General features: G+C 42.3%; 1 protein-coding gene across 1 annotated transcript in view; it reads left to right on the plus strand.

Annotated features, from left to right (window-relative positions):
• fcho1 (FCH and mu domain containing endocytic adaptor 1) overlaps positions 1 to 13,654 on the plus strand; it is a 59,141-nt gene that overhangs the window by 31,036 nt on the left and 14,451 nt on the right. Inside the window, exons 5-17 of the mRNA XM_084066546.1 lie at positions 1,047 to 1,188; positions 1,490 to 1,642; positions 2,772 to 2,876; positions 4,058 to 4,156; positions 5,114 to 5,210; positions 6,276 to 6,387; positions 6,630 to 6,654; positions 8,860 to 8,920; positions 10,724 to 10,911; positions 11,337 to 11,361; positions 11,491 to 11,550; positions 13,056 to 13,107; positions 13,489 to 13,613. Coding sequence (XP_083922672.1) covers positions 1,047 to 1,188; positions 1,490 to 1,642; positions 2,772 to 2,876; positions 4,058 to 4,156; positions 5,114 to 5,210; positions 6,276 to 6,387; positions 6,630 to 6,654; positions 8,860 to 8,920; positions 10,724 to 10,911; positions 11,337 to 11,361; positions 11,491 to 11,550; positions 13,056 to 13,107; positions 13,489 to 13,613 — 1,244 coding nt within the window. The remainder of the gene's footprint in view (positions 1 to 1,046; positions 1,189 to 1,489; positions 1,643 to 2,771; positions 2,877 to 4,057; positions 4,157 to 5,113; positions 5,211 to 6,275; positions 6,388 to 6,629; positions 6,655 to 8,859; positions 8,921 to 10,723; positions 10,912 to 11,336; positions 11,362 to 11,490; positions 11,551 to 13,055; positions 13,108 to 13,488; positions 13,614 to 13,654) is intronic.

The following is a 13,654-nucleotide window of genomic DNA, read 5'->3' on the forward strand; positions in this document are numbered from 1 at the left end:
TCATCCATTAAAGGATGTGAATCACTGGTTTCTTTCAAAAGTGGCCTGAAAAAGCATCTACCAGTATCAGGAAACTACAAGTGGAGTTAGAGATTAATTCCCATCGAAATGAAGGGTCATACACTGCCAGCGTTTTTCTTTTTCTCCTCTGTAAATATCGCTATTTGTTGATGACATGTATTAATATTCTATGCTCTGTTGATGAATTGAATACATAGGACCACGATGGAAACAAGTCCCCAGGACTTTTTTGTGTTATCCTTTTTGCCTAAATGCTTTACTGTACTTCGTGCTGTTTACTTTTTTTGATCAATAAAGTATTCAATCAATCAATAATACATTAAAAAAAAAAAAAAAAATTAGTTTTTGTGCAAACTCCATCGTTTTTGTTTTCCATATCTCCATATTTCATCTTATGTTTTTCATTAACTCATTCCCTGCCTAGAACGACTAAAACGACTTCTGTCCATAAGCCATGCCTGCCAAGAACGACTAAAACGACTTTTTAAAAAAATTTAAAAATAAATTTTTTTTTTTTTTTTTTTTAGATTTTTTTTTTTCTTTTGACCTAAAGACCAAGGAGATATGATTTTTCGAAGATATAGACTCCCATCCACTTCCTTGTTAACTTAAAACTTAAAAATTCTGTATCTCGGCTCCTGAGTACTTTTTTTTTTTCAATGAAAAATATGGCAGTGTTCAAACGCGACCAGAAATAATTCTGGCAGTGAATGAGTTAATTAATGCCCTATTTTATACTTCATCGTATGATAGCGTCACCCATTGGATCCACTGGAAGTTTTTTTTTTCTTTCGTAAAAACGTTGGAAATACAAGGGTTCCGCTCATTTGTGACTCATTTGTGTCCTTTTGTCTCTTCTTTATCTCATGGCCTGTCAGGCCTGTCATCCATAGTTATTGCCCTTGTCAGCTTCAAAAATTCCATTTAGAAAAATCCACAGCATAATGATCTTATCAAGTGTGTGCTTTTTGTGTGAACGTATGTGCGTGCCTATACATTCATGCTAGTGTGCGTGTGTTTTTCAGGACATTTGCTCCCATGTGGGATGTGTTTCGGGTGTCCTCAGACAAGCTGGCTCTCTGCCACCTGGAGCTGATGAGGAAGATGAACGACCTGATCAGAGACATCAATAAATATGGAGAGGAGCAGGTTAAAACACACCGCAAGGTAAATGAACACACCAGCACAGGTCACTCTGACTGTGACAGAAGTTTGTTGTTTTGGATGTAAAGACTGAGGCTGACAGTCAGACCGACCTTTATTGATCGTCAGGGAAATTCATTTGTCATAGCACTACAGTGAGGATGAAACAAAGGTGTGTGTGTGTGTGTGTGTGTGTGTGTGTGTGTGTGTGTGTGTGTGTGTGTGTGTATACAATACATACAGTATATAGGCCTGGAGTACTATATTTGCAATGTAGTATATTTTGGAGTATACGTTTATGTGTGACTGTGTGTGTCTGTACCAGACTAAGGAGGAGGTGGTGGGTACTCTGGAGGCGGTGCAGGCCCTGCAGGTCCAGAACGGTCACCTCCAGAAGTCCAGGGAGGGATACCACGGCAAGTGTATAGAGCTGGAGCGACTCAAGAAGGAATCCGCTCCTCAGAAAGAGCTGGAGAAGGTCAGACACTGCTCAATTTAATTACTTGAACCCCAGCATCCCTAATCTGGGGGATACGTTTGTCAATAATATACCCCCAAATTTATTTTTTTGCCTTTTTGGGGGCAGATACTGAACAAGTGAAGCACAAGAAATAGGTGATTTAAAAAACGTAAACATTGATTTTGATGTCATAGAGTCTTTAAATTTTTTTCCACCCTGAGTCTGATGTTATTTTCTTTAATGGTTCCTCAGTTTTTTACGCATTCTTAAAAAATGCAGGAATCTTAACTCATCGGACGGAATAGGTGTGCAAGATTTCACAGAGAAGCGTGTGTTCATTTTAAATGTTAGTCGTCCACCCCCCAATATGAATACTGACTTTGTGTGCAAGGGGATTTACTCTACATCTGTGAAAGCAGCCACAGATCTCTGTGCATCTTTTTGGCATTATGGGAACATGCAGCTTACAGAGGAATGAAACACCAAGGTCTCCCCTTTCAAAGCCTGTATTAACTCTGCCCATCCCTTATAACATTGATTCTCAAAGTGGGGCCCGGGGGTCCTTGGGGGGGTACCAGGGGGTCCCCAGCTAAATTAGTTAATATAGCGTCACAATCATTTTCACCACTTTCACCATATTTTATACTTTGGCTATTCAAAAATAGAATCTTGTAGATCTGCTATTTTTTTTTAAAATCCCTGGCACAAAACATTTTTGAGATGGGGGGTCCGCAGCCAAATATATATAATTTTGGGGGTCCTTGACATGAAAAAGTTTGAGAACCACTGCCTTATAACACGTTTTGGTATCTCAGGCTAAAGGTAGGGGGACTTAAAATAGGTCATAATTTGCCTCTGGGGCCAATGTGTTAATGAGCAGAGATTGATAAAGTAATCAGATTTGTCCTTGGCTACAGAAACATTTTCTCATTGATTTGTGCTAAGCAGACTACAGGGACACCAATGTGTTAATTAATTGCCACTCAGTTTTTCAAAGGATAGCGGTGAATACTCAGCGGAATGGCTGCAATTGCTCAGAAGAAATTGTTCCTAATGACTTGGCAAACTATACGTTTTATTTAAGGTTACTGAAATAGAGTCAGTTGTTAAAAGGCTATGATTTCCTTGTCCTTCTTTTGCTCACTAGGCGGAGCTGAAGTCTAAGAAATCGGCTGAGTCTTTCGCAGTGTGCATCGAGAAGTACAACCGCGTGGGAGGAGAGTTTGAGCAGAAGATGAGCGAGTCGGCCCAGGTCCGTTCTGACTCTGTCAACTGTCTTCACCTGTCTTTCCCGATTCTCCCTTATGACATGTTTCTCTCTTCCCCCCCTCTCTCAAGCTTTGTCTTTCTCCCCATCCCTTCCTCACTCTCTCTCTCGTGGTCTGTCTATCTTTTCTCTCTAGTCTCCACCTGTCACTCTTTAAGAAACACACCTTGTATATGATTGCCACCAGGTGACAACCAATTCCAAACCTTTCCCCCTGAAATGATCCTTCCCCAAAATTGGATGCCACGTCGCCCGCAGCCCTACTCCACCACTCATTACCCATAATTACTGCCTCCGGATCTCCATAGCTACCGCCGCTGTTTCCATGGAAATCTTTAGCAAAAACCCAATGTCTGTTTCTATGTGAAATGAGGATTGGAATCCTCACATCCAATTATCTGGATGGATTCAAGGGTCACTCTGTCCATAATTCTGAATGGTTGCACAGAGGAGCAGACGTAAGGAGAATAGGGCAAGGGCAGACTGGCAGAGGGATGGAGAAAGAGTCAAAGACATATAACGTGTTTAGTAGCTTGAGAAAGTTGTTTATACTCATTGACCAGGAGAGATCATTGGAGGCTACGGTGCGCTCGGGGAGAGAGGATGGTTTACCGATTCACATCAGGGAGCTTCTCAGTACAACCTCCAGCAGCCGCGGAGGGCTTGTAGTAGTTAACCAAATCTCTTCACAGAAAATAGCTATAATCTACAAGCTCTCAACGTGCCGCGAGCTTGTCGATTGTACATTTTTGGAGAATGTTTGTCCCAGAATAGGGACGCTAGGGTTCGTGTGGTGAAACGCCTTGAAGGCCACAGTGGCGTGTTGCACAATCACATGCTCTCTAACTAATGCCACTGCCCGGCATATCAACGCAGTATGTATGAAGCAGACTGTGACAAATGAGGCCACACAAACTAAATCCATTCCAATTATCACAGGCTTATTACCTGGCAACCTCAGGTTCCACTCTTGGCTGAATGCCTCCCTGGTGCTTCTGTTGAATCCTCAATCGGCCTGGACTCTCTGTCTGTCCTTATTTTGGAGTTCATGGGGAAAAAGAAAAGGGGAAAAAAGCCCATCTGTGGGTGGTGGAATTAGTAATTACAATTCCTCATAGCTTGTGTGTTGTTATTATTTTTGTCTGTGCGTGTGTTTGTGTGTGCAGAAGTTCCAGGAGATCGAGGAGGCTCATCTTCGCCAGATGAAACAGCTGATCAAGGGATACTCCCACTCCATAGAAGACACTCATGTCCAGGTTGGACAGGTATGTAAAATAGGTTGACCAGACGGATCTCCGATCTCCATTAGGAGACTAGATTACTTTTGCCTGCACTTTCTCTCCCAGGCCGCATACAGTATTGTGCGTTGCTATCTCCATTACTATCTCCACACTGGCTGCTGTGGAAAAGACACTACACAGCGAGCATTCATTCCCACTCTCCAGGTGTTTCTGTAATAGGATATGGCATTCTGTTAGTCCTGGAAGAGGCATGTGGTTGTCTATACAACTACAATTTACAATTTAGCAGATGCTCTTATCCAGAGCAACTTGCAATAAGCAAGTTAATCACATACATAGAAAGCACAGTGCAGTGCTGCAGACAAGATGTGTCTTCATGGTAGCCATATCTTAAGTCAGTTGCTAGAAACAATCGAGGCAGAAGGTGGCAGAAAGGGGTACAGGGAGAGCGAAGTGCTAGGGGGTGAGGTGGAGTCTGAAAAGATCAGCGTAAAATTGTGAGTGAGTCTGCAGTTCACATTTTGGGAGTCTGGAGGGAGAGGATTCTGGGACGTATTGAGCGTTGTCCCCGGTGTTTTCATTTCATACCAAGTCACTGGGGAGTTATACCATCCCCAGGAAAACTGGGCAGTGACAGTGACCACAGTACACCTGGCAATGACTAAATTGGACAGAAAAAGAAAAGTAACTATACACAGAGGAATGTTCACCATTTCCAATTTTTTGCACTTGCAATGTGAAGTGAGTTCTACTCTTTATTCTTATTTACTCTGATTTCGTTTTTTGTTTTCTTCAAAGTTCACATGTAGTATGCTTTATTTGTATGAATGCATCCACATAAAAGACCAACATTTTCTACACTAATTGTTTTCCCTCCTTAAGTTTCTCCTCTGTATCTGTGTATCTGTGCCCTTAGATACGCACATGGTTGGCTAGTTGCTATTGCTAATGTATCAGTGCATTCTTGTCTGCTGTGCTCAGGTTCATGAGGAGTTCAAGCAGAACGTGGAGAACATCGGCATAGAGAACCTCATCCAGAAGTTTGCAGAACAGAAGGGCACTGGCAAGGACAGGCCAGGTACAGTATGCTATGTTAATATTCGTAGGATGGCAGTAGGTAGACTCATGAATAAAGGTGACCTCATTTGCATCCCTAGTGCACCCTGAATGTCTTTAATTAATGAACTTTGGTTGTAAGATTCTGAGGAGGGCATCAAGGGTAGCACTGAGGTGAAAAACAAGCTCCCCTGTCCTATGGAAAAGAGAATGTGTGTAGTGCTCTACACCAGTAGTTCCCAAACTGGGGGTCCCCAAACTATTTTGGGGGTCCCCAGATGATTAAAGGGATAGTCCACCCCCAAAATGACTTTTTTTATCGATTAGTCACCCCATGGAGACTAGAATTCATGGATATGTTTTTGTTTTTGTCGCCAATAATGTGATGACCGGCAGCGGTTCTGGTAGGAGACACAAAGAGTCTCCTTTTTATCTCCTTCCGGAACCTCTGCCTACCGGTCCGCTGGTCATCAACTTTTGATGACCAGACGGGGGCCTGAAAAGTTTGGGAACCCTTGCTCTCTAGGCTAATGGCTGCCATTTCTCATGCAACTGAGCAATAAAATGATAAATGACAATCTCTGCTGCTTATGTAATATTAACTCACTGAGTGCCATTAACGTGTTTCACGTGTTTTTACCGCTATAGCGCTGGGTGCCATTAACGTGTTTGACGTGTTTTTGAAAAAATAGTAAAAAAAAAAATGTTCAGAACCCAAGATATCATCATCTGAAGATGTGCAGCTCCATCCACTCCTTGTTTAACTTAGAACTGAAAAAGGCTGTATCTCGCTTCCTAAGCACTTTTTGTTTTCTGTGAAAAAAACTCCGGCACTTTTCAGAATCAATTCTGAAATAATTCTGGCAATCCTGGCACTCAGTGAGTTAAATGCATCACAAACACCCACATGCTTAACAGTCTGCTGCTCAGGGCAGTGGTGTTCATCAAGCACATTCAAGTTATGGATACAAAAATCTATTCAAAACATGAGTACCGGAATGTAGTATGAGGTGCACCTGCGTGTGCGCATTCATTCTTACCTTTTCTTTGCCTGGGTCTATTGTCGGATTGCATGCTGGCCGTGTAGCCCTGGTGGGCTTTGAGGAATACATGACAGCCTTGGTGCCAGAGGGGGTCAAGAAGAGTCGGGGGAAAGCCTTCAGGATCCCTGGTCTGGGAAAGAGGGACAAGGACTCCACGTGAGTGAAACACACAAGCATGTGTTGCACGTTTTCACTCACTCACATTCAATTTCATACCAAGTCACTTTACTTTTGAATCTAGCGCTGTTTGTGAAGTACTTTGAATTACATTCTGTGTATGGAAAATGTCACGGTTATTAAGTTTATCCATTCAACCCACTCATTTGCTCTTTCTCACACACACAGAGTGCTCTTCTGATATTAAATCCTCATCTGTCTTTCTCTGTGTATCTTCACAGGGACTCCGCGGTGACAGAGGCTCCAGTGAGTATTGAGGACAATTCACACCCAAACACTACATCTCCAAAACGGTCCACCCAATTATCAGTTCTTTGCAACCTCCAGCTGCCCCCCACCCTCCTACACACTGATCTAGTCTAGAGTGCATTTATGTTTGTTTGGGATGTGGGCAGGGAGTGTGTTTGTGTGGATGGGTAGGGGAGCCTTGTGTGTGGGGCTTTGGTTTGTGTATGCCTGCATGGGTTTGTGTTTATGTGTGTGTCTCTGTCTTTGTGGGCGGACTGGCATTTGTACATTTCTGTGCGTCATCAGTGAGCTTTAGCAGAACCTGTAAAAGGGGGGAGGCGGGCGAGGGGCAGCAGGCAGTCGTGTGTGAGTGATAATGACGCGACTGAGCGTGTCGGGTTACCCACTTTATTCTGGGCCTTCTGAGAAGGATGGGGCTTCTGAGGTAAGGTGTGTGTGTGTGTGTGTGTGTGTGTGTGTGTGTGTGTGTGTGTGTTTGTGCACATACTAATGTGCATGCTTCCTTGCTTGCGTAACCGCACGTGTGTGTGAGGCAACTCCCAGGAGGCTTTGTAACAGACTGAAGAGCAAACACCTCTCGTGGGCTCCTGGATCTGTAATTTTACCCATTCAACATTCATCAGTATGAGTATTAAAACCAACATCAAATGATACCACTTGAAAACCAGCTTGAAGGTTTTAGATTTCTGGAGACAGAATTTTCAAATGTTTCCAAAATCAAAGCCTACTTGCTGCTTAGGAAAAAAATTGAAATTAAAAATATATTTTAAAGGGATTTTAGTAGTAATAGGGAAATAGTTTCTCTGTTGCATTCCAAGATTGTGGTAGAGTTGTCTGGCTTAAGAGACTAGTTTTAGATGTCTATTTATTATCATGTAGCAAACCCAAACCAAACCAACAACGGACAACTTTTTTAAAGTAAGGTTGATGGCACATGCTAATCTTTTTTTAAATTAAAGTACTATTAAATGGGCTACTATTAATAACATAAACTATAACAAAATAGTTGAATTACAGTGAAAAAAAATGCAACACTTATCATTGGGTTCATGGTGTTGATGCACTAGTCTGCTTGTTGGGCAGCATGCCAACTTAGCTAGTTATGTCAACAGTGTTAATGTCAGCCACTTAATTGGCTTAATGTTCAGTAATTGATCCCTGGATTGACTAGAGAAGTTGGTTTTCCTGTGTTTTCCACCATGACTGGGAGTATTGTTCACAAGTCTGATCTGTTATCTATAGAGTCTGTCTGTGATGGCTGTATTAGTGTGTTAACCCATTAAAACGCATCTGTGTAACCACATAAACCATTATTTTATACTTTGGCTATTCAAAAATAGCAGATATACAAGCTCGAGCTTGTAGACCTGCTATTTTTGAAAAATCTTGAAAGTTCGTGCAAATCTTTGAATACACATATTTTTTAAGCAAACTTTTGTAACTCAAATCTTTGCTTCTGGGGGTCCCTGGAACAAAACATTATGATATGGGGGCCCGCAGCCAAATACATATAATTTTGGAGGTAATTTTATAGAATCGGAACCTCAGGCCTTAATGTGTTAAGCACACTGGTGTTGCTCTCAGAATGTTCTGGCAACATAAAGCGACACACTGCTGTGATGCTACACTTTTTACACCAAATCCAATAAAAAATCTAATTCCAAATGTATAATGTGTCCCACAACATCTATTCAACAGAAGGAATCACTACATGGAAGTAGCCTCCTTTTGGCAAAATGGCACAGCTCATGACAGAACCCTTGCAGGGCTGTAGTGGTGGTGGGTTACTGACACCACCCAGTATGAGAAACTTTAGTTACTAGTTACTTTGCAAATATAAATGATTATATTATAAAACACACATTAACCACTTTAGCCCTATTTTACACTTATGCTATTTGAAAATAGCCGATCTACAAGCTCACAACGCGATGTGACGCGTTGTGAACTTGTAGATCTGATATTTTCAAACATTTTAGTACTTTTACTTTTGGTACTTTTACTCAAGTAAATTTTGAATTCAGGACTTTTACTTGTAACAGAGTACTTCTACATTGCAGTATTGATACTTTTACTTAAGTAAAACATTTGAGTACTTTTTCCACCACTGCAGTTGAGGTGCTACAGTATGTCTCCATCTTGCTGACCCCGCTGTCTACCTCTGCTTTTGTCTTGTGTGTGTCCGTGTCCGTACCCATACAGAACTCGCCCCTGGAAGTGGACGATGAAGGATTTGTCATCCGAGCCGACAGCAATCAGAATGATATCCTTTCACAGTTTTTGCTGCTGTTGTAGCAGGGCACTTACAAGGCTTGTACTGTGAAACTCCCATTTACACCATCATTTCATATCTTAAGTTTTTGCAGGAGGCGGGTCAAATCACTAATGTTTTGACAGGGCAATCACTGACCACTTCTTTCACAACAGCTGTGTACAGTATGATGCACCTTCACATGCTGAATAAAACAAACCTGTCTTCAAGTGTAAAAACCACTGGTGATTTGCCATACGTTTATCATTTATTTTCAGTGTTAGTTGGAAGCCTCACAATCTTTTAGAAAGTAATTCTTTCTTCAAAGATAAAGTAACATTAAGCCCACTCACCGATAGACCTGTGGAGGAATATCTAAGTCAATTAAACACTATCAGACCATTAGCTGAGTAGACCATTAAGTCTGAATGGCCTCCGACTGTGAGAGACATTTAAAAGGAGTGTATTTAGAAAGTGATTAGAGGAAGATGAAGAGGGGCGAGGGCAGTTGCAGCGTCCACTTGTTAGTATAGATTGTTAAACCTGTTAAGTAAATGCTGCATGTACGCATTTCTGAGGAAATTTCAGTAGGGAAGACATTGAAAAACAGAATGTGCTGTATTTTCCATTGAAGGCTGCTGCCCTGATCTGTTTCAGCACTTTCAACCTGACATCCCTATTTTGGGAATGCGAGACATTATCAAACAAATGAACACATTTTTTAAAACAGTATATCTACAAGGCTTGTAAGCTTGTAGGTCAGCTATATCCACTATTCGGTATACACCAATGTACATATTGTAGGGCTTAAGTGTTTATTATAGTGATACTGTAGTTCACTCAATCCTGACACCTTGACCCATTCTCCCTCCCTCCCTCTGTCTCTCCCTCATTCTGTCCTTCCGTCTCTCCGTCTTACCACCTCTCCCTCGCTCTCTTCCTCAGTCTGTCTGTCTGTCTGTCTCTCCCTCACTGTGTCTCTCCCTGTCTTCCCTCCCTCCCTCTGTCTCGACGTCTCTCATCAGAACATTTGGTGCAAAGCCCTTGTGAAACTCAACGAACAAATGTATACCAACGCTATATCTGTCCCTCATTATCTCCTCTGCCAAAAATGTACACACACACACACACACACACACACACACACACACACACACACACACACACACACACACACACACACGACCACAAGATGTGTTGTACTGTATTTGTGTTTATTCATACAGGTGTGTGTGTGTGTGTGCTTGCACGTACAGTATGTACACATTTTGCATTGTTTCTTGGTCATCCTAATCTAATTGATCCAATCCCACAAAGATGTAATTACACTTGTCTTTCCACATGGGGATTGCAGCGTGTGCCCAAATAGTAATATCCGCCAACGAGCCAAGGTAATAAAATTCTTGCCTGCTGGCACATAATCCACTGTCTGATGCGTTTGTGGCCATGTGCAATTCTTTTATATTTCATTTTACCCCTCAGAGCCCATAAGTAGTTTTCTTACGAGATGTCTGTCTTTATTTGAATCACATGAACCTTAGCGTCTCTATTCTGGGACAAAGAGATATGGTGTAGAGGGAAAAAGAGCCATTTTAGAGCCCTGGGGGACCTCAGTCAACTTATTTCTCTCTTTCATACTCTACCTCTCTTTAATCGTTTTCTCTTGGTCTCGCTCCAGCTAGGTTTTTCAGTGTTTTACCCCCACACTCACACCTTAGAAAAGCACACAGCAGGGTGCCTGACAGTCGCCGTGTCCACTCAAGCAACATGGTTTTCACAAGCTTGTGTTCCTTGACCCTCTGCTGTTCTCCATACGCTGTGTTGAGGAGAAGGAGAAGGACAATAACTTCTACTCCAGCGACTCTGACTTTGACGACGAGGAGCCCAAGAAGTTCCACATCCAGATCAGACCGGTGGCCAGCAGCAGCCGCAACAATTCTGCTGCCACTGAGAAGGAGCTGAAAGCCACCGTGGGGGCTCTTACACTGCCTCCCAACAGAGCGGTATGGAAGCACACTCTGTGTGTGTGTGTGGTGGTGGGGGGGGTGAAAGGAGCTTTATTTAGGGAAATCCATGATGTTATTTTGAGGGTCATGTACAGATCACTCATTTGTCAGGGCATCTGTTGTCTGACTGCAAAACTGGCTCCACATGGACTCCTTTGGTAGCATCACAGACATGTTATGCATCATTACAGTGTCTTCACTGTACAGTTTGGATTATTGCTTTTGTGAATGAAAGTGATTTCAATAGTTTACTCCAAAACAATTAACAGCTTCTTCCTAAAAAGCTACACTTGAGCGGAAGTCTAGACTAAACTGTCTGATGTATAATAAAAAAAAAAGACAGTTTAGAATGAATTCTTGCAATTTGAATTCAACAGAAGTTCATTTTATTTAATTCTTCCCTTTGCCCGTTTGACTTTCAGGTGTCAGTCAAGAGACATCTCTCCAGTAAGTTCATTAACACGTCACATTTAATTTTTTCATTGTACAAACATTGAATGTAAATACCGGTAATACAGTTACAGCTTTATCTGTGTTGTCATTTGATATTGGTTGTGTCCTGTCTCTACACCTCAGGGAACTCCAGTACCGCAGGAGGCCGTTCAGAAGGAGAGGGGGAGGGCGCCTCTCACAGGGGTTAGTCTCTCTTTCTCTTTTACTTTACTTTCGTCTTTTTCTTCTCCGGCTTCCTAGCCCAAACGCCAGCCCAAACATGTGCTTCCTCCTCAGTTTTACCATTGTTGTTTATCTGAGGTTGTAACAGGCACAAGAAACGAGGCATGAGGCCGATTCTACAAATGCCTCCTAAATCCTAACCTACGTTTTTGGAAACACCTGTATTGTTGTTGTCAGGTGGAAACCTTGTATGTCCAAAACCGTTAATTTGTGATTATTTTGAAAACGATTTAAATTAAGAAATATAATATAGAAATGTACAAGCAATTTGCAAGCGCACAGACCGGCTATTTTTCGTCTATTTTTACTTTTGTGCAACACTGTTGTGTGATGAAGTAGGGCTTTAATTTACGAAAAAAAAACATACAAATTTGAAACTTGGAGATACAAGGTTTCTGCCTGACAGTGACGATGTATAGTAACAACTAAAATGACGCAGATGCTTTCCCGGATTGAAAGGTATAACAACGTATAGGCTTTCCAGGTATAAGTTGGTTAATTCAAAATCAACACCCATCTCTTTTCATTTAGCATTGATCCAAAAACATCTCTAGGCTGAGTAACAGCAGCTTCGTTATTTTGTAAAGATACATGTAGTGGGCTCCCTTAACAAACAAACAAAAAACTAGCATGACATTTTGGCTTTATGAGACTGTTTATGATAATGAGTCCGGGGGCAGAGAAGAGAGTCAGCAGGAACTACAGTAACATTGGGTGTACCGTTGATGTTTTCTCATGCCCCTGTACCGCTACACTGTCAAATCTGGAGTATTCAAAATTGACCCATAATGGTACAATCTCGAGTGTTCATTTTATGGGGTCAATTTTCACACTTGGTTTGTTAAATTAACCCTCCAGATTTTATTGTGTACATGTCCCCTCACACCCAGACATTCATTCATGCATCACCGGTTCAGTTCGGAGGCTGCTGCCTCTCTCTGCCTCTGGCTAGCTTAGCCCCCGCGTCTTCCTCCTCTGTAAGTTAGATGGCTGACCTTGGAAGAATGGATGCCCTCTCACTCCCACCCAGCCCTCTGCTACTGCTCCCACAACCACGCTTCATCACCCAGAGATTAGCTCACTTCCTGTAGGTGAGGTGAGGGTGGGATGCTGCCAGCCGCAGTTATTTACAGCAGAGCAGAGATTCTCTCTCTCTCTCATGAATTGGATCCAGGGGAGACGTGATTAAGGATGAGAGTGGGCGTGATTAAAGCAGTTATATAAGTGTCTGTGGAGGTGTGGTGCTAAGCGAGGCCAGGCTAATGGCTGGTATTTATCACTGTGAAGGTAATGGTTGATGGGCATTCTCTCTCATCTCTCCATGTCCCCCTTCTTCTCCCTGCCCCCCTCTTAGCTCTCACTAATCGCACCGCTGCTGATTAGATCTGATTAAGGTACAAACTCCAATTAAATACCACACTCACCAAGTCACTCACTGTGTGTGTGCTTCCTTCCTTTCCTTGCAGATGGAGAACAGGATGGTCTACGGAGGTCCACCTCCAGTCCCGATCATAGCAGGTAGCTCTCTCACCATCTGTTTGCGCTCCTGTCTCCTTCTTTCACACCACCATCAGCCCCTTTAAACCTCCATCCATTCCATATCAATGTGTCTTTAATCAACATGTTACTGGAGAGAGATGGGTACAGTGGGAGGTCTTTTGATTGCACCTGTCGTGTTGTCTTTCAATTGCATATCAAATGGCGTCCTTGCTGCCATCTTGTCTCAACTCTTCCCCTCGAACCTTCTTTTGAGTTTTGAGTAGTTTTTCTGTAGTGTTTTTTCTTTTGTCTTATTTTCTCTGTCTTCCATTTTCTTTCTTCCTCCATCCTTTGCTCACTCCACACAATCCCTCACATTCACTCTGTCCTCCCTGAAATATATTCTGCTTCTTTACTTAGGTTGAACTCTACAGTATCTGGCTCAGACAGTCTGTTTGGACCTCCGTTGGAGTCAGCTTTCAAGTCCAAAAGCTTTGGCGGACGAGAACAACTCAGAGAGCAAAGTACTTTTGGTCCATCCGAATGTACGTTAATTCCCTCCTTCATTTTGCTTTCGAATCCATTT

Source organism: Gymnoscopelus microlampas (genome assembly GCF_963454915.1).
Source record: "Gymnoscopelus microlampas genome assembly, chromosome: 9".
Lineage (NCBI taxonomy): Eukaryota > Metazoa > Chordata > Actinopteri > Myctophiformes > Myctophidae > Gymnoscopelus > Gymnoscopelus microlampas.